The following is an 18,635-nucleotide window of genomic DNA, read 5'->3' as shown; positions in this document are numbered from 1 at the left end:
ATTTTAAACTCTCTCCCAGTTTTTAGTTGGCACCGACTGACGACAGAAAACCATAGATATGATCCTTTTAATTTCTTGATTGTAATTATGAAGGAAATACAGTATTCACCATTCAATCTAGGATCCATTTTTCCACCAGAGGGCATTCATGGTCCTTGGACGAATAATGCCTCATTTATGTAATGTTTTTTTTTTTTGTAATCATATTTTTTGGCTTAATGTGGTTATGTAATGGGTTATTGTGCAGTTTCATTTTAACAACAATTAATATATATATAACTTTGTGCTCATAAAAAAAAAATACCATTGTTTAAAAACAAAAATGTAAGCAGTTACTCACAATGTTACTCATTATTTGAGTATTCTTTTCACCAAATACTTTTTTACTTGTACGTGAGTACATTTTTTACTTTTACTCGAGTAAGTAATATTATTTTGAAGTAACGCTACTCTTACTTGAGTAAAAGTTTTGGCTACTCTAGCCACCTCTGGTATTCACTGACAGTCTTCCCAGTTTAAATGAATTGGACATATTAATTCTTTACTTGCTTAATGCTTTGCAATGGGTTAAACGGTGTTGTTAATCTTACTTTAAAATATTAATTAGTTACGGTTACGAATTGCTTCTCCCAAAAAGTGACTGAGTAACTCGGTTACCTCATTGTTAGAGTAATTAGTTACTCAGCAAAGTAACTGACGTTACTTTTTATCTTCTACATATTATTACATTACACATTCTGTAAGATCTTTCACATCAAAGATGGTTATATTAACCCCTTCAGACCTAAGCATTCTGCTGAAGGACATGACACATTAGCGTCTCTAAATAAAAAAATACACTGAATTTAGATGCTATTGCCACTTGTGGGAGATGATTGGACGAAACTTTACCCATCGAAATCAAATCATGAGGTTTAGCACGCCCTCTTTGCTAATTTTTGGCTCTTTGAAAATTGCTGAGACAAAATACAACTTCAGAAAGGCAAACGTAAGTGATCATTTCTCATAAAAAACAATGTAACATTAATGTTAAAAATAACCAATAAAAGCATAAAACCTCCCCGACCAAAAAAATCGCATTTTGTTCTGGTATTTGAGTAGAATAAAAATCAGTGAAGAGTTTTTTTTTTGTTTTTTTTTTGCCCAGCAGAAAAATATGAGCCTGAAGGGGTTAACTGATTGAAAAATAAAAACACTATTAAAGTATTTTACAACATATATTATTATTTGGATCAAATATATTAGTCTATTTTGTCGAGCTGTGGGCCGGTACTAGGTTGGCGTCTGGCTTTTTCCAGTGTTTGTTACGGCATATATAAACGGATTAAGGTGGAAGTTCAGGAGACTTTCTCTGGGAAGCAACTCGTTGTGCTGGGGGAGAGATGTCTCCTGGTCGACCAGCTTTCCTTTTTCCTCAATGAATGTATATATCTTAGGTGATTAATGCTTTCTCTTGTTCCTGAATTGTATGTCATCTCCTGTACGTTAAGAGGATTAAAGAACCTAAAAAAAGGAAAAATCGACTTTGTTTTCCTTCAGTAGGCAGGCTGCTGATGTGTGACAGAATCAGACAACCCGTGCTTCATGAAACCAAATTGTAGTAACGCGCCCCTTCACATCTTGAGTAATGGTTACGGCGTTTCAAAGATGGGAAACGTAATTAATTAGATTACTCACTAGTGAAAAAACTAACGTCGTTATACTCTAATGCTGTTGTTAACAACACTGGAGGTAAATACTATGAATAAAAGAAAAATCAACTTTACAATGTTACTTGCGGCCGTAACTAAGGTTTATTTCTGGTTCTATTCATTTAAATTTAATGAATTTAGTTTTTATCCATTTTGGATTAATTTGTAAATGTCTAATTATAGGATAATACAATAATGTACAAAATAAATACAATTTAAATATTTATGCTTTTTTTTAATGATCATGAATAGCAACTTAAGGGTTAAAGGTCTTAAGTGTCAACATGAATAGCTGTCCCTAAAAAGGGCTAAAAACAAATGTCCTACAATTCTGGAATAAACCTTCTATTTCTGAATTCATGTCTTTGGTATGTGGGACATAACTTGTAACTTGAAATTCTAGTACACCAAGTTGGAGCAGGATTTTGTATCATTTTTGTGTGATCAAGATTAAAAGAGTGTGGGAAATTATTTCCAACTCTCACAAACAGGTCCGTGATCCTTTGCAAAGGCCACATATTCCCACTGTGCAGAACCCGCTGCTGTGGTGAACCCAGACCGAGGAGAGGTTTTGAGACTTCTCCAGCCCACGCCGATGTGTGCCTTCTGCTTAAATTTATACAACCCCTAGCAAAAAGTATGGAATCACCAGTCACGGACGAGCACTCACTCAGACATTTTATTATGTAGAACAAACTCTGATAAAAAGCTTGAAAAAAATAATAAATTAGTTCAAAAGTGCAACTCTTTGGCATTCATAATGACTAAAATAAATGAATAAAAAACATTGTGGTGGTCAGTAAATGTTACTTTTATAGAGCAGGTGCAGGGAAATAAATGTAGAATCACTCCATTCTGAAGAAAAATATATGGAATCATGAGAAACAAAGAAAGAAATAACAATCAAAACACATCTCTAGTATTTAGTTGCACCACCTCTGGCTTTTATGACAGCTTGCAGTCTCTGAGGCATGGACTTGATGAGTGACAAATAGTATTCTTCATAAATTTTGTTGCTAACTCTCTGACTGCAGTTGCCAGATCATCTCTGCAGGTTGGAGCCTTGCTGTGGACCATTTTTCTAATTTCCACCACAGGTTTTCAATAGGGTTAAGATCTGGGCTATTTGCAGGCCATGACATTGACTGGATGCTTTAACAGTTTTAGGTCTGTGGCATGATGCATTGTCATCTTGGAAAATAATTTCATTATCCCCATTTCAATTGAATTGATAAGAAAGCTGTCTAAAATTTCAATGGAAATTTACGCATTTATTGAAGATTTAACCACAACCATCTCCCCAGTGCCTTTGCCTGACATGCAGCCCCATATCATCAAAGAGTGAGGGAATTTTGATGTTTTCTTCTTTGTAAATCTCACTGGAACGGCACCAAACAAAAGTTCCAGCATCATCAACTTGTTCAATGCAGATTCTTGACTCATCACTGAAAATAACCTTAATCCAGTCATTTACAGTCCGTGATTGCCTCTCTTCGCCCATTGCAGTCTTGGTGGTTTCTGTTTAAGTGTCAATGATGGTTTCCTTTTAGCTTTCCTGTATGAAAATCCCATTTCCTTTAGGCGATTTTACACAGTTCTGTCCCATACCTTGACTCCAGCTTCCTCCCATTTATTCTTCATTTGTCTTGTTGTACATCTTCTGTTTTCAAGACATATGGCCTTTAGTTGTCATGACGTTTGGATGTCTTCCTCAGTCTACCTGTACGCTTAACTTGAACAACCTTGCCATGCTGTTTGTGACTGCTGTTTCTGACTGTGAACAGCCCACATCTTTGGCAACCATACGTGTAGCGTTACCTTCTTCAAGAAGTTTGATAATCCTCTCCTTGGTCTCAAGAGACATCTCTCTTGTTGGAGCCATGATTTTATTTCAATTCAATTTCAATTCAATTCAAAATTTAATTTGAATCTTTTTTTCTAATCGAATTCTCGAGTTAATCGATTAATCATTGCAGCACTAAATGTTATTTAATGAATTAACTCATTGGCTGCATTCAATGCCAGTGTTGCAATTGCGACCAAGCGCAGTGACGATGCCACATTTAAGGAAACGAGAGAAGCCGTTTTAATTTGCGGCAAATAAGACTTCAGTTGGCACGAAATATACACACGACAATGTGCTACACAATGCGCATGCATATGAAACAAAATCATAATATAACTTACAAGCGATGCTTTATCAAGCCATAAACAGTGAGATGAAATGGCAAGCAATGGCTGCCGAAATTAGTTCTTCTTTTAGCATTCCATGTTTGCTATGAGCTTGAGTAGTTATGTAATAACATCTGTACAATGAGCTGGAGCCTAACAAACTATTTACACTTAAGCGCCACTATGGGTGACAAAGCATTACAAATGAAGACAGGCAATAAGAGGACATGACAGCAAATTTAATGTCATGTTTTAGTATGGCTTGGAACGGATAAGGCAAATCAAGTATGAAAAATTATTCATTCTACATACAAAAAATTCGGAATACGAAAACCACTCAGTAACGAATTGATTTTGTGTCTTGAGGAACCACTGGTTTTACTTTATAGGTGCTAGCATATTTCTGTTTTCATGTAGTGCACCAGCCCTATTCTGCCCTTCTGGGTGCATGATTCTTGTGAATCCACTTGGTCCAGCAGCCCTCAGAGGTGTGCTAAAAGCACTATTTTTAACTGCTGACTAACGAGCAGATCTAATCTGAGGCAGGGGCCCAATTGAGGAAAGGAAATTGACTGGGTGTTCTGTATTTTCTACTCAAAATGGAGTGATTTCATATATTTTTCTTCAGAATGGAGTTACTCTATATTTATTTCCCTGCACTTGCTCTATAAAAGTAACATTTACTGACCACCACAATGTTTTTTATTCATTTCTTTTAGTGTTTATGAATGCTAAGGAGTTGCACTGATGAACTAATTCATTTTTTTTTTTCAAGCTTTTTATCTGAGTTTGTTCTACAAAATAAAATGTCTGAGTGAGTGCTCGTCCGAGACTGGTGATTCCATACTTTTTGCTAGAGGTTGTAGTAATGTACTGAAAAATATCAATGACATTATCAGTCACTCGTCAACATCCACTCTATTTTCATCATATTAGTGTCAAGTAGGAAAGGAACCCTGGAATTTACATTATTTTGTAGCGGTCATCTGGAGACAGACAATAGATTGTCCTGGGTTTATAAGATTAAACAAAAGTATACATCTCTAGTCTATATGCTCTTTATAAACACTCCGTTTTCATACAGTATGTGCAACAAAGGGCTATTAGTTTATGATACACTACTTAAAAGTGCTAACTTTTAAACAGCAATTTGAAGATGTAAAGAAGAAGAAGCCCTTCTTTGCTGTGCTGAGTCGTTGAAGACAATTTACTGACAGGAGAGGCACACAGGTTCAGGTTCATTCATTAAAAATCTAGAATTATAACACTTTTTGAGCAAAGATCAACTGCAGGCGATCGTGTGCTTTCCCAGAATATTTGATAGAAATGACATTTTAGTCCAAAGGGGGAAAAAAAGTATATACAGTATATTCTGTACAGTGCCTTGCAAAAGTATTCGGCCCCCTTGAACCTTGCAACCTTTCGCCACATTTCAGGCTTCAAACATAAAGATATAAAATTTTAATTTTTTTGTCAAGAATCAACAACAAGTGGGACACAATCGTGAAGTGGAACAAAATTTATTGGATAATTTAAACTTTTTTAACAAATAAAAAACTGAAAAGTGGGGCGTGCAATATTATTCGGCCCCCTTGTGTTAATATTTTGTAGCGCCACCTTTTGCTCAAATTACAGCTGCAAGTCGCTTGGGGTATGTTTCTATCAGTTTTGCACATCGAGAGACTGACATTCTTGCCCATTCTTCCTTGCAAAACAGCTCGAGCTCAGTGAGGTTGGATGGAGAGTGTTTGTGAACAGCAGTCTTCAGCTCTTTCCACAGATTCTCGATTGGGATTCAGGTCTGGACTTTGACTTGGCCATTCTAACACCTGGATACGTTTATTTTTGAACCATTCCATTGTAGATTTGGCTTTATGTTTTGGATCATTGTCCTGTTGGAAGATAAATCTCCGTCCCAGTCTCAGGTCTTGTGCAGATACCAACAGGTTTTCTTCCAGAATGTTCCTGTATTTGGCTGCATCCATCTTCCCGTCAATTTTAACCATCTTCCCTGTCCCTGCTGAAGAAAAGCAGGCCCAAACCATGATGCTGCCACCACCATGTTTGACTGTGGGGATGGTGTGTTCAGGGTGATGAGCTGTGTTACTTTTACGCCAAACATATTGTTTTGCATTGTGGCCAAAAAGTTCAATTTTGGTTTCATCTGACCAGAGCACCTTCTTCCACATGTTTGGTGTGTCTCCCAGGTGGCTTGTGGCAAACTTTAAACGAAACTTTTATGGATATCTTTGAGAAATGGCTTTCTTCTTGCCACTCTTCCATAAAGGCCAGATTTGTGCAGTGTACGACTGATTGTTGTCCTATGGACAGACTCTCCCACCTCAGCTGTAGATCTCTGCAGTTCATCCAGAGTGATCATGGGCCTCTTGGCTGCATCTCTGATCAGTTTTCTCCTTGTTTGAGAAGAAAGTTTGGAATGACGGCCGGGTCTTGGTAGATTTGCAGTGGTCTGATGCTCCTTCCATTTCAATATGATGGCTTGCACAGTGCTCCTTGAGATGTTTAAAGCTTGGGAAATCTTTTTGTATCCAAATCCGGCTTTAAACCTCTCCACAACAGTATCTCGGACCTGCCTGGTGTGTTCCTTGGTTTTCATAATGCTCTCTGCACTTTAAACAGAACCCTGAGACTATCACAGAGCAGGTGCATTTATACGGAGACTTGATTACACACATTTGGATTCTATTTATCATCATCGGTCATTTAGGACAACATTGGATCATTCAGAGATCCTCACTGAACTTCTGGAGTGAGTTTGCTGCACTGAAAGTAAAGGGGCCGAATAATATTGCACGCCCCACTTTTCAGTTTTTTATTTGTGAAAAAAGTTTAAATTATCCAATAAATGTTGTTCCACTTCACGATTGTGTCCCACTTGTATTTGATTCTTGACAAAAAAATTAAATTTCAAATCTTTATGTTTGAAGCCTGAAATGTGGCAAAAGGTTGCAAGATTCAAGGGGGCCGAATACTTTTGCAAGGCACTGTATATATAAATTATAGCATATAGGAAGAAAACAAGCACAATGTTTTTTTCAAGTGCATGACAAGAACATACAAGTGTTAATATGTATGTAAATAGGTTAGCTCACAGAGCATCTATTGTGGCTATAACTTGAATTTATTTAAACATGATTAAATGGTCAAATCAGTCTTATTGACTGAGGGAATGCCCTGTCAGTAAATTGTCTCTATTGTTTGTCTAAATGTGGCTTTGTTGTCTTTTTACCTTTAAAGACATGTCCAGTACTGGGCAGGTATGCTGTGCGTTACAATTATGGATAATTCACATGTGGTACAACCTTCCATCTCGACATTTCTACGTGACATAGCTACAGTATGTGGATGCAGACAAGAAAGAAAATCGAACATGCAAGCAATCTCACATACAGGACAGTAGGTCATAGTGGTGGTGGTCCAGTTTGTGATGTCACTGCCCACCAAGACTGCCTCAAAGGCAAATGGACTTATTCCGGGTGTTTGAAGATCCTCTGTTTTTTAAAAGGCTCCGTCTGTTCAAACGGTCTTGTAGTCCCTGGAGTCAAGAGATGTTTAGACAGAGTTGCAAAATGATGACAAGTTAAAGTATGATTCGAGTTTTCAATGACTTTTCTTGTAACTTATACCAATAATGGGGCATGTATTATTTGAAAGCCTTTTGACCGGGAAAGTTTTTTTCCGTGCACCGGGAAATGGAGAAGCGTTTAAAGGTGCTATGAAATGGTGACCATATATACAGTGGTATGAAATTGTATCTGAACCTTTTGGAATTTCTCACATTTCTGCATAAAATCTCCATCAAATGTGATCTGAACTTTGTCAAAATCACACAGATGAAAAAACTGTTTGCTTGAACTAAAACCACCCAAATATGTATAGGTTTTCATATTTTGATGAGGATAGTATGCAAGCAATGACAGAATAAGGAAAAATGAGTAAGTGAACCATCACATTTAATATTTTGTGTCACAACTTTTGGCAGCAATAACCTTAACCAGACACTTCCTGTAGCTGCAGATCAGTCTCGCACATCAATCAGGACAAATCTTGGCCCATTCTTCTCTACAAAACTGCTGTAGTTCAGTCAGATTCCTGGGATGTCTGGCATGAATCACTGTCTTTAGATCATGCCACAGCATCTCAGTAAGGTTTCAAGTCTGGACTTTGACTTGGCCACTCCAGAACATGTATTTTGTTCTTCTGAAACCATTCTGAAGTTGATTTACTTAATGTGTGTTGGATCACTGTCTTGTTGCAGCATCCATCCTCTTTTTAGATTCAACTGTCCGACAGACGGCCTCAGGTTTTGAATTCATTCTTCCATTAATGATTGCAAGTTGTCCAGCCCCTGAGGTAGCAAAACAGCCCCAAATCATGCTGCTCCCTCCACCATGCTTCACTGTGGGGATGAGGTGTTGATGTTGGTGAGCTGTTCCATTTTTCCTCCACACATGACGTTGTGTGTTACGCCCAAACAATTCAAGTTTGGTTTCATCAGTTCACAAAATATTTTGGCAAAACTTCAGTGAAGTGTCCAAGTGCCTTTTTGTGAACAATAAAGAAGCAACCATGTTTTTTTAGACAGCAGTGACGTCCTCCGTAGAGTCCTCCCATGAACACCATTTTTGGCCTTAGTTTTACATATAGTTGATGTGTGCACAGAGGTATTGGACTGTGCCAGTAATTTCTGTAAGTCTTTAGCAGACATTCTAGGGTTCATTTTTCCCTCTATGAGTATTCTGCGCTGAACTCATCTTTGGTGTCATCTTTGGTGGACGGCCACTCCTTTGGAGAGAAGCAACAGTGCCAAACTCTCTCCATATGTAGACAACTTCTCTGACTGTCGATTGATGAACATCAGACTTTCAGAGATGGTTTTGTATCCTTACCCAGTTTTATACAAATCAACAATCCTTGATCGCAGGTCTTCAGACAGCTCTTTTGACTAGTGATGTGCCCGACTGTGCCGAGGCGCCGATGCGTGTGCCGAGTAAACCGGGAAAAAATCTGCAAAGCGCGCATCGAGGCATGAGTTGATTACGCTTGTGGCCACGCCCGAAGCCTCAGAACGCGCAATGCTACGTCCAACGCCTCGCGAGACGGGCTTCCTATGTCATCGCCAACACATAGTTTCGCGGGTGATACGAAATAAAATGACGCACCGAGATGACAATGAGCTGACAGGTGACACTGACAAAGCCAACTCGCATCTTCAAACCTCAGTACAATCAGATTCGTTTTGCAATGGACGCACCATCCACAACGAAAAAGAAGAGAACATGCCCTGTCTGGGATTATTTTGAGCAGATCTCTCCTAAAAAGGTACAAATTATAATAACCAGTGTGAACATACTGTATATTGTAAATGATTGTGACAACACAGTGTATTCCTCGTTTTAATGTCTTTCTTGTACTTGCTGATATTTCAAAAGGTGAACTGTGAAGTTTGTTCTAAAGAACTTGGGTACCAAGAGAACACTTCATCTAGGTTGAGGCATTATAGGGCACTGCATGAAAATAAGGAGACAACTCAAATAGAACCACGCCCCGGTAAACCATTTTAACATGCAATGAAAAAACAGCATAGCCTACCATGTATATTTCAAATGTGACAGATGAAATGAATGACATCTATCATTAATACTGGGAGCTTCACAAACATGTCTACCCAAACCTCTACAAACTAGTGATAACCCTTCTCTGTACCCTGGCCTCATCTGTCCCTTGCGAAAGAATTTTTTCAAAAGCAGGTGTAAATTCTCACCAATCTGGCACAACCCAGACTTTGGAGTTAATAAAATTCCTATTTATTTCAGCACATGGGATGATACGGGAATAAACCAGTTACAGCATTTGTTTAAAGATAATACATTCATGTCATATGAAAAAATATTACAAGATTTCCAGATCAAAGGGGTCAATTTCCTTCAATACAATAAAATCAGGGCAGCCATCAGAAGCAAATTTCCATCACTAACGGGTACGTTAGACCCACCACCTTTCGTAAATAAAATAATAAATATACATCCTCAACAAAAAAAAAAAATACTTTCAAAAGTATATAAAGCCCTCTCATGTAACAACTCTACTTGCCTACCAATCGAAAAATGGAATAACGAACTTTCGGTAAGATTAGATAATAACTATTGGTCCAACATCTGTAAAAATACATTTATAATGACAAAGAACCTTCAGCTTATACAGTTCAAAATACTGCACAGATGGCATATTACTCAATCTAAAATGCACAAAATGGGGTTCTCCCAATCCGATAAATGTACAAGCTGCAACGAAGATACTTCAGATACATACTTTCATGCTCTTTGGCAATGTAAACCAATACAAGATTTCTGGGCACAGGTAACGGCAGCCATGGTTCCCTCCCAGGTCCGCCCGGCCGGAGCCGCGTCTCCCTGTACCAGGTGCCAGGGAGGTGCCCTCTGGTGCCATACCGCGCGCCCCTCTTGGCCCGGGGGTGGGTTGTGGGGGGTGCGTTTCCCTCCCCTTGGTCTGTTTCCGGCCCTGTCTGCCTCCCTGGGCCGCGGCGGCCGCGGCTGCCCCCCGGCCGGCGGGGTCATCGGCGGGGCCTCTTGGGGCCCGCGGGGCCTAGGGTGAGGCTTGCTGTCCCTTGCCAGTGGGGTGGACGCCCCCTGGTCACCGGCGCTTGGTGTGGCGCCGGCTCGGGGTGCGGGGTGGGTGCTCGGTGGGTGGGAGGGGGGTGGGCGGTCGCGGAGGCGCCGTGGGTGGTCTGGGGCGGGGATTGATCGGGGCCCTGACGCTTCTTCCGCCCTGGGGCCGGTGGTTCTGGTGGACGGGGCCACGCCCGCGGGAGCCTGCCTCTTAACTCACGCACTTCTCACTTCGGCACTGTAAATATTTTTCACCCTGGCACTTACATGCTCATACATTTCTCCGGGGAGAGTTGGGACGGGGCCCGACTCCCCCCTGTTTTTAATGCACCACACACCAAGGTTGTGGGATGGTTGGGACCTGTTGGGGGGGGGGGGGGGGGGGGGGGGTGCTCACGGCTGCCTCCTCACCACAGGCCCCGCCATCCCTGCACCTTTTTTAAATGCACCACACACATCATACTCCACAGGAGAGCTCCGGCAAAGGGCGGTGGGACGGGCGGCTGGGCAGAAACTCCATGCTGCGGTCCCACTGCCCCAAGCCAAGCTCTCCTATTTTAATGCATACATTGCACTACCCTCCCCTCACACCCCCATCACGGTGCTGGGTGATGGCTGCCAGTCGGGAACCTGGCAGCCACAGTAATAGGGTGGTAGGTGGGTCCCACACTTTTTCTATATGGCGTGGCTCCCGGGGTGTGGCCTCCCCTCTGCCTCGGCTGCCGGCCGCGGGAGTGGGTTGGGGGGTCGGGTCTCCGATCTTGCATCGCCCCGTGGCAGTTCCTGGGCGTTCTCCTGCCTCCGCCTTCCGCTCTCTTCTCTGGCTGGGCATCCGCCCTGCGCTCCGTCGCGGGTCGCTGGCTGGGCGCCGGTGTATCAGCGGGGTGTCGCCTGCACCGGCGGGGGACCCTGCCTTGCCTGGGGCTTGGTGGACCGCTGGGGGTCCCGTGGCGTGCCGTGCCGGTTGGGGGGCTGTGACTGTGGCTCGTGGCCCGGGTGGGCGGGCGGGGGTGGGTGTAGGCGTGGGGTTGGTGATGTGTCCCCTCCTGCCATCCCTGAAGGCCGGTTGATGGGCGCGCGGGTGGCCCGGGGGACCACCCTGGGTCCCGGGGGGGGACGATGGCTCCTTTGCTGGGCGGCGGGAGGAGGGATGGGCTGCGCATGGCCCCCCCCATCCCCCCGCCCGCCCTCCCTCCCCAGGCTGGCTGGGTGGGGGCCGTGGCCCTGGTTTGCCGCCCGCGCGGTTTCTCCGCCCGTCTGCGTGGCTGTCGCGCGCCCGGTGGGGCTTGCGTGCTGCTGGATGTGGTAGGGCATGCTCGGGTTGGGGGTTCCGGTGCCGGGATTGGCGATGCGGCGGCGTAGGGTTGGTCGCCAACGAGCTTACACTCATAAGAGATTCACACGATTACTGGGTTCTAGATCACAGCACTGATTTGTGTACACTCTACCCCTTTCAATCACTTAGCTTATAGTCTTATAGACACCCCCACCCCCATTCTCCTCTTTCACTGGCCAATAGGCCCCCACATGGTGTAAACCGGAAATACATCTCGCTGACGATAGCACCAGCATATTAGTAACTAGATGTTCAATGTATTTCTTGTTGTTGTTTGTGTATGTGTTTCTTTTCTTTCTTCTCTTGTATTTCTTTTCTTCTGTCCCCCCATAATCCTTTCCTGTTCGCTGCTTTGTCATAATAAAAAGGTATTTTGAATGATCACAATGGGAGTATGTCAGACTCTCAATGTGAAACATTAAAACTGTTCAGAATCCGGGCACTTAGACTTCCATTCTCTGTGTCAAACAGCTGAACAGGACAGGTTTAAAAAAAAAAAAAAAAAAAAAAAGCAGGAGAAATCCTATCCAAAAAAAGAAACCGTTTAAAGCCAAAAACTTTGGAAATGCTGGTTTTCCTCAATAAAAATGAATGATTGAAAGGCGTGTCTTGTTCCTTGTTTATATGTCAGTGTCTAAAATAAAGCAATCATTCTTTCAAATAACACACGCACATTCATTCACATCACAACTCCCCGCCCTTCTGACCCCATCAAATCCATGGTATCATTTTAATCACTCTGCCATGACATTTATTTTCCACATGAAGGTGTAATAGAACAAATGAAGCCTCATGATGCTTCGGCCAAGGAGTGAACCAGTTGGATGGAGAGCCTCATTGCTTCATGATGCTTCAGTTTACCATCACTACTTTTGACTGAGCCATGATGCACATCAGACAATGCATCTCATCAAGACAATTTTTACCATGTTTGTGTTTTATAGTGGGCAGGTCAGCTTTAAAACACTCATCAGTGATTAGGCACACCTGACTTAAATTGTTTAGTAAAAATTGGTTTCAATTGCTCTTTAAGTCTCCTTTGGCAGAGGGTTCACTTACACACAGTATTTCCCCCCTTCTGTCCTTGTTTGTATGCTATCCTCATTAAAATATGAAAACCTATAAATCTTTGGGTGGTTTTAATTAAAGCAGACACTGTTGTTTTCATCCATGTGATTTTCACAAGATCAGATCACATTTAATGTTGATATTATGCAGAAATTTGAGAAATTCCAAAAGGTTCAGATACTTTTTCATACCACTGTAAAAATGAAAATGACTGCACTAATGTAATTTTACATAAAGAAAATGAATTTGGCACTCAAATCTGGCTGCTTTTTTTTTCATAGATATTCCAACCAAAACAATGTATCAGGGAATGCCTACTTTTTCCCCCAGAAATTCTGGCTGTGACATCAAAACCAGAATTGATGAGCATGTCTATCTTTCTAGTGCTGTGCTAGCTAACAAATATTGACAGAACAAATTACCGAACAGACAGTGACAACGGTCACACGGCAACAAGAGAATAGAAAGCCTATGGATAGCATGCTAGCAGACTGCAAAAATCTGCCGCTCATTCTAGGTGTTTGGAGAATTTTTAGTGGGCGGGGCCGGATCTAATTTCATCACTAAGTCCTTTTCTATAACATTTTTTGGGATGGATTTGCGTCCAAAATATGGTTTGCCATCATTTTCAAGTCACTTGCTGTGGTATTTCATAGCACCTTTAAGAATCGAAGTATTTCAAATGAGGTTTCAAAATTAAAGCCATTATCAACTAATGTCGAAGCCAAATTGCGTCACTAGCTCCCTTTAAGCCATGGTCGAAATTTGTCAAATACTAAACTGTTGATAATTGGTTGAAAAATCATCTCCGCAAATGAGAACTCTAGATCTGAGTCTTTGCACGGTTAGTATAATATCTAAAAAATTACACATTTACATATTAATAAGTATAGCTGACTTAAGCACCATGCCCTGCAGTGTATACATAGCCTATGATTCTGTATTCTTAGTGATTTTTGTAGTTTTTATATCATAATAAATAATACATTTGCATTCGTCTCCCATTTTGTGGAATACTGTGATCTAATATAGACAATAATCAACACAAATGGGTGGGTTGCTACTACAAATTAGTAGTAAAATTAAAATTAGAACATACTGTTGCTTGAAGTGAAACGAAGTGTTATTCAATAAAGATGTCTTCAGTGGGACAAGAGTATCCAATATGTTCCTTGTAATACTGCTGGAAGGCTTTCCTGTAAAATAGGAGGGAATACCATTCAGATGTAAGACAGACAAAAGAAGAAGAACAGGATTTCTACAGGTACAGTGGGGCAAATAAGTATTTAGTCAACCACCAATTGTGCAAGTTCTCCTACTTGAAAAGATGAGAGAGGCCTGTAACTGTCAACATGGGTAAACCTCAACCATGAGAGACAGAATGAGGAAAAACAGAAAATCACATTGTTTGATTTTTAAAGAATTTATTTCCAAATTAGAGTGGAAAATAAGTATTTGGTCACCTACAAACAAGCAAGATTTCTGGCTGTCAAAGAGGTCTAACTTCTTCTAACGGGGTCTACCGAGGTCTAATGAGGCTCCACTCGTTACCTGTATTAATGGCACCTGTTTTAACTCATAATCGGTATAAAAGACACCTGTCCATAACCTCAGTCAGTCACACTCCAAACGCCACTACGTTCAAGACCAAAGAGCTGTCGAAGGACACCAGAGACAAAATTGTAGACCTGCATCAGGCTGGTAAGACTGAATCTGCAATAGGTAAAATGCTTGGTGTAAAGAAGTCAACTGTGGGAGCAATTATTAGAAAATGAAAGACATACAAGATCACTGATAATCTCCCTCGATCTGGGGCTCCATGCAAGATCTCACCCCGCGGCGTCAAAATGATTACAAGAACGGTGAGCAAAAATCCCAGAACCACACAGGGGTACCTAGTGAATGACCAACAGAGAGCTGGGACCACAGTAACAAAGGCTAATATCAGTAACACAATGCGCCGCCAGGGACTCAAATCCTGCACTGCCAGACGTGTCCCCCTGCTGAAAAAAGTACACGTCCAAACCCGTCTGCGGTTCGCTAGAGAGCATTTGGATGATCCAAAAGAGGACTGGGAGAAAGTGTTATGGTCAGATGAAACCAAAATAGAACTTTTTGGTAGAAACACAGGTTCTCGTGTTTGGAGGAGAAAGAATACTGAATTGCATCCGAAGAACACCATACCCACTGTGAAGCATGGGGGTGGAAACATCATGCTTTGGGGCTGTTTTCTGCAAAGGGACCAGGACGACCGATCCGTGTAAAGGAAAGAATGAATGGGGCCACGTATCGAGAGATTTTAAGAGAAAATCTCCTTCCATCCGCAAGGGCATTGAAGATTAGACGTGGCTGGGTCTTTCAGCATGACAATGATCCCAAACACACAGCCAGGGCAACAACGGAGTGGCTTTGTAAGAAGCATTTCAAGGTCCTGGAGTGGCCTAGCCAGTCTCCAGATCTCAACCCCATAGAAAACCTGTGGAGGGAGTTGAAAGTCCGTGTTGCCCAACGACAGCCCCAAAACATCACTGCTCTAGAGGAGATCTGCATGGAGGAATGGGCCAAAATACCAGCAACAGCGTGTGAAAACCTTGTGAAGAGTTACAGAAAACGTTTAGCCTCCGTTATCGCCAAGAAAGGGTACATAACAGAGTATTGAGATGAACTTTTGGTATAGACCAAATACTTATTTTCCTCCATGATTTGCAAATAAATTCTTAAAAAATCAAACAATGTGATTTTCTGTTTTTTTTTTTTTTTTTTCACATTCTGTCTCTCATGGTTGAGGTTTACCCATGTTGACAATTACAGTCTCTCTAATATTTTCAAGTGAGAGAACTTGTACAATTAGTGGTTGACTAAATACTTATTTGCCCCACTGTATCAGCAAATCTCATTTAATGCCAGTTTAAACTAATTTAATGCCCAGGCTCAATTGCAGATTGTTAACACACACAAATTGTAAGCATTAAACAATGAATCGTTGAAAATACAAATGTAACTTTAATGCAACAAACAGCTTGATGCAACTTCTGTTTCAGTGAGAACACAAGGCTCAGGAAGGCCATGCATGCATGAAGAGCTAGAGGAGGAACACTAGCAGCCGATGGTAAGGATGTCCCCAAGCACGCGATCGGAACTCAGGCAGATCGGGCCATTTTTCAGAGGATCGGAATCAGGTGAAAAGGTTGGGATTTTTTTTTTCATTTAAAAAAAATACTTTTTATTTTTCAAGGCTAAAAATTAACAAAATAATCCAGAAATACAATGGCATTGCCAAAAGAAACAACAATATATACAGTGAGGAGCAGAAGTATTTGCACCCCTTGCGATTTTGCTAGTTCACCCACTTAGAAAATGGGTACTGAGTCTGAAATTTCAATCATTGATGCATTTCCACCCATAGAGAAATATTTTAAAAAATAAAATAAAAATCCGGAACTCACATTGTATGATTTTTTAAAATAATTTATTAGTAATTTACAGGGGTTCATAAGTATTTGTACCCCTGAGAATCAGCAATAATTATGACACTCAAAGAGTTGTCAGTCTACCTTAAAAAAAGTCCACCTTTACCCCATGAGTAACCACCCACCAGCCACCCGTTTGAGCTCATTCTTGTCACCTGTGCACCCCACAGTCAGTCATAATCCAACTGGTACCATCGGCAAGACCAGAGAGCTTTCGAAAGACACCAGAGAAAAAAATTGTTGAGTTCTACAAAGCTGGAAAAGGCTATGGGACAATTTGGAAAGCAGTGTGGTGAGAATAAATCAACAGTTGCAGCAATTGTTAGAAAATGGAAAAGGCTAAACTAAACTAAATGACTGATAATCTACATCAGACTGGGGCACCATGGAAAATCTCCCCTCGTGGGGCATCACTCATGATGAGAAAAGTGAGGGCTCAGCCGAGAACTACACAGCAGGAGCTGGTCAATGACCTGAAGAGAGCTGGATGCACAGTTTCAAAGGCTACTGTCAGTAGAACACTCCGGTGCAATGGTTTAAAATCATGCATTGCTCAGAAGTTTCCCCTGTTGAAGCCAGTACCTGTGAAGGCCCGTCTGAAGTTTACCAGGGTGCATCTGAATGATGCAGAGGGGTTATAGGAGAAAATCATGCGGTCAGATGAGACTAAAGTGGAACTTTTTGGTGCTCGTGGTGTGTGGAGGAAAAATACGGATGAGTACCATCCAAAGAACACCATCCCCACTGTGAAGTATGGGAGTGTTATGTTCTACTCGATATACTGGACTGTCTCAGAAAATTAGAATACACAATATTCTAATTTTCTGAGACAGTCCTGTACATTAATCCACCATTTAAAGCAGGGGTGTCCAAACTTTTTGCAAAGGGGACCAGATTTGGCGTGGTAAAAATGTGGGGGGCCGACCTTGGCTGACGTCCTTTACATAGAACAATATACAGGACTGTCTCAGAAAATTAGAATATTGTGTATTCTAATTTTCTGAGACAGTCCAGTATACTAAAAAACTAATTTATTAAATAATAAAATAAAATTTTATTAAATATTTCAAATATATATTTTTTTCCTTTTTTTCACAACACTCACCCCCTCTGTTGTAGAAGAGAATGGTTTGACCCCGCTCTGGCGCACTCAAGGCTAAACTACATACATGCCCTGCAATGGGAAATTAAAATCTGTCATTGTTATAAACTCTAAACATGGAGAGTCGTCATAAATTGGGTGCTTAGAAAAGAAAAGAAAAAGGGATTAAGGTCATAGAGGTGAACGAGAAAAAATGATGAAGTTATTCAAAGAGGGCCAAGAAGCCAGAGAATTAGGGCTAGAGTTGGTTGTGGACGGTGATGTCGGTAAGTGAACAACAGCCGCTAACACTGAACGTTTACGTTCGCGATCACCGTTACCAAAGCCCGATTCGAGTCTGTCACTGGCCACTTGTAGCCTATTGAGCTGCGGTATGACAAGACATGTCGCTCGCGTTGAGCCGAGGAGAAAGAAGGTGATGGGAGATCAGGGATATATGTTAGTCTGTGGGGAGCCGATGCGCGAGGCTGAACAGACTCTGGTCCGGCGGCTGGATTTATCTTGGGTTTATCTTGGGTACACCCACTGTGTATTATAGCAAACGCTAATACGAATCCATCACCGAAACATCACAAACGAGCAGCAGTGGAACAGCAGAGGAGCCTGTCAGGGAGAGACAGGGAGCTGTCAGGCAGCCCACAGTCAGAGCTGAGGAGGGGGCGCGTCCTGGGTCCCACTCAGTGCAGCAGCCGCAGAACGGTAGGGAGCGTGTATCAGTCAGTCTGCATTCATTATGAATGCTGTTGTTGTTGTTGATGTTGTTGTTGTATTACTCGTAACGAAGAACCTCAAAACAGTATAACTTATACTGTTTTGTTGTTTAGCAGGCAGGCATAGCACTCTCATTTGTATTGAATTGTAGCCTACATGGGACAATCGATGGAAATTGTTTATATTGTGTTACATCACATTAGGGTCTGTTAAATTCAACTGTCCATCTCAAATTATACAATTTGAAATTTACACCGTCATTGCTTGCAAAGTGTTAAAAGTACAGCATATGTTGTCGTGACAAGCCGGTGACAGGGGTAGGAGGGCCTTATAATGGTCTCTTGTCCCCGGGCCCCTGCAAGTGTGTTGACAGCCCTGGCTGCGTAAAAAGCGCATCAAGGCTCTGGAGTGGCCTAGCAAGTCTGCCAAAATCCC

General features: G+C 41.6%; 1 protein-coding gene and 1 long non-coding RNA gene across 3 annotated transcripts in view; one reads left to right on the top strand and one right to left on the bottom strand.

Moving 5' to 3' along the window:
* LOC130915820 (uncharacterized) overlaps positions 1–18,635 on the top strand; it is a 73,348-nt gene that overhangs the window by 7,404 nt on the left and 47,309 nt on the right. For both annotated transcript variants that reach the window (XR_009063164.1, XR_009063163.1), the window contains exon 2: positions 15,959–16,104. This is a non-coding gene — a long non-coding RNA (uncharacterized LOC130915820). The remainder of the gene's footprint in view (positions 1–15,958; positions 16,105–18,635) is intronic.
* LOC130915804 (C-Jun-amino-terminal kinase-interacting protein 1-like) overlaps positions 6,799–18,635 on the bottom strand; it is a 49,180-nt gene continuing 37,343 nt past the window's right edge. Inside the window, exons 12-13 of the mRNA XM_057835902.1 lie at positions 14,017–14,113; positions 6,799–7,419 (exon numbers count right to left, since the gene is read on the bottom strand). Coding sequence (XP_057691885.1) covers positions 14,041–14,113 — 73 coding nt within the window. The 3' untranslated portion in view covers positions 6,799–7,419; positions 14,017–14,040. The remainder of the gene's footprint in view (positions 7,420–14,016; positions 14,114–18,635) is intronic.

Source organism: Corythoichthys intestinalis, chromosome 5, assembly GCF_030265065.1.
Source record: "Corythoichthys intestinalis isolate RoL2023-P3 chromosome 5, ASM3026506v1, whole genome shotgun sequence".
NCBI classification, from domain to species: Eukaryota; Metazoa; Chordata; class Actinopteri; order Syngnathiformes; family Syngnathidae; genus Corythoichthys; species Corythoichthys intestinalis.
This window is presented reverse-complemented; position numbering and strand designations above follow the sequence as displayed.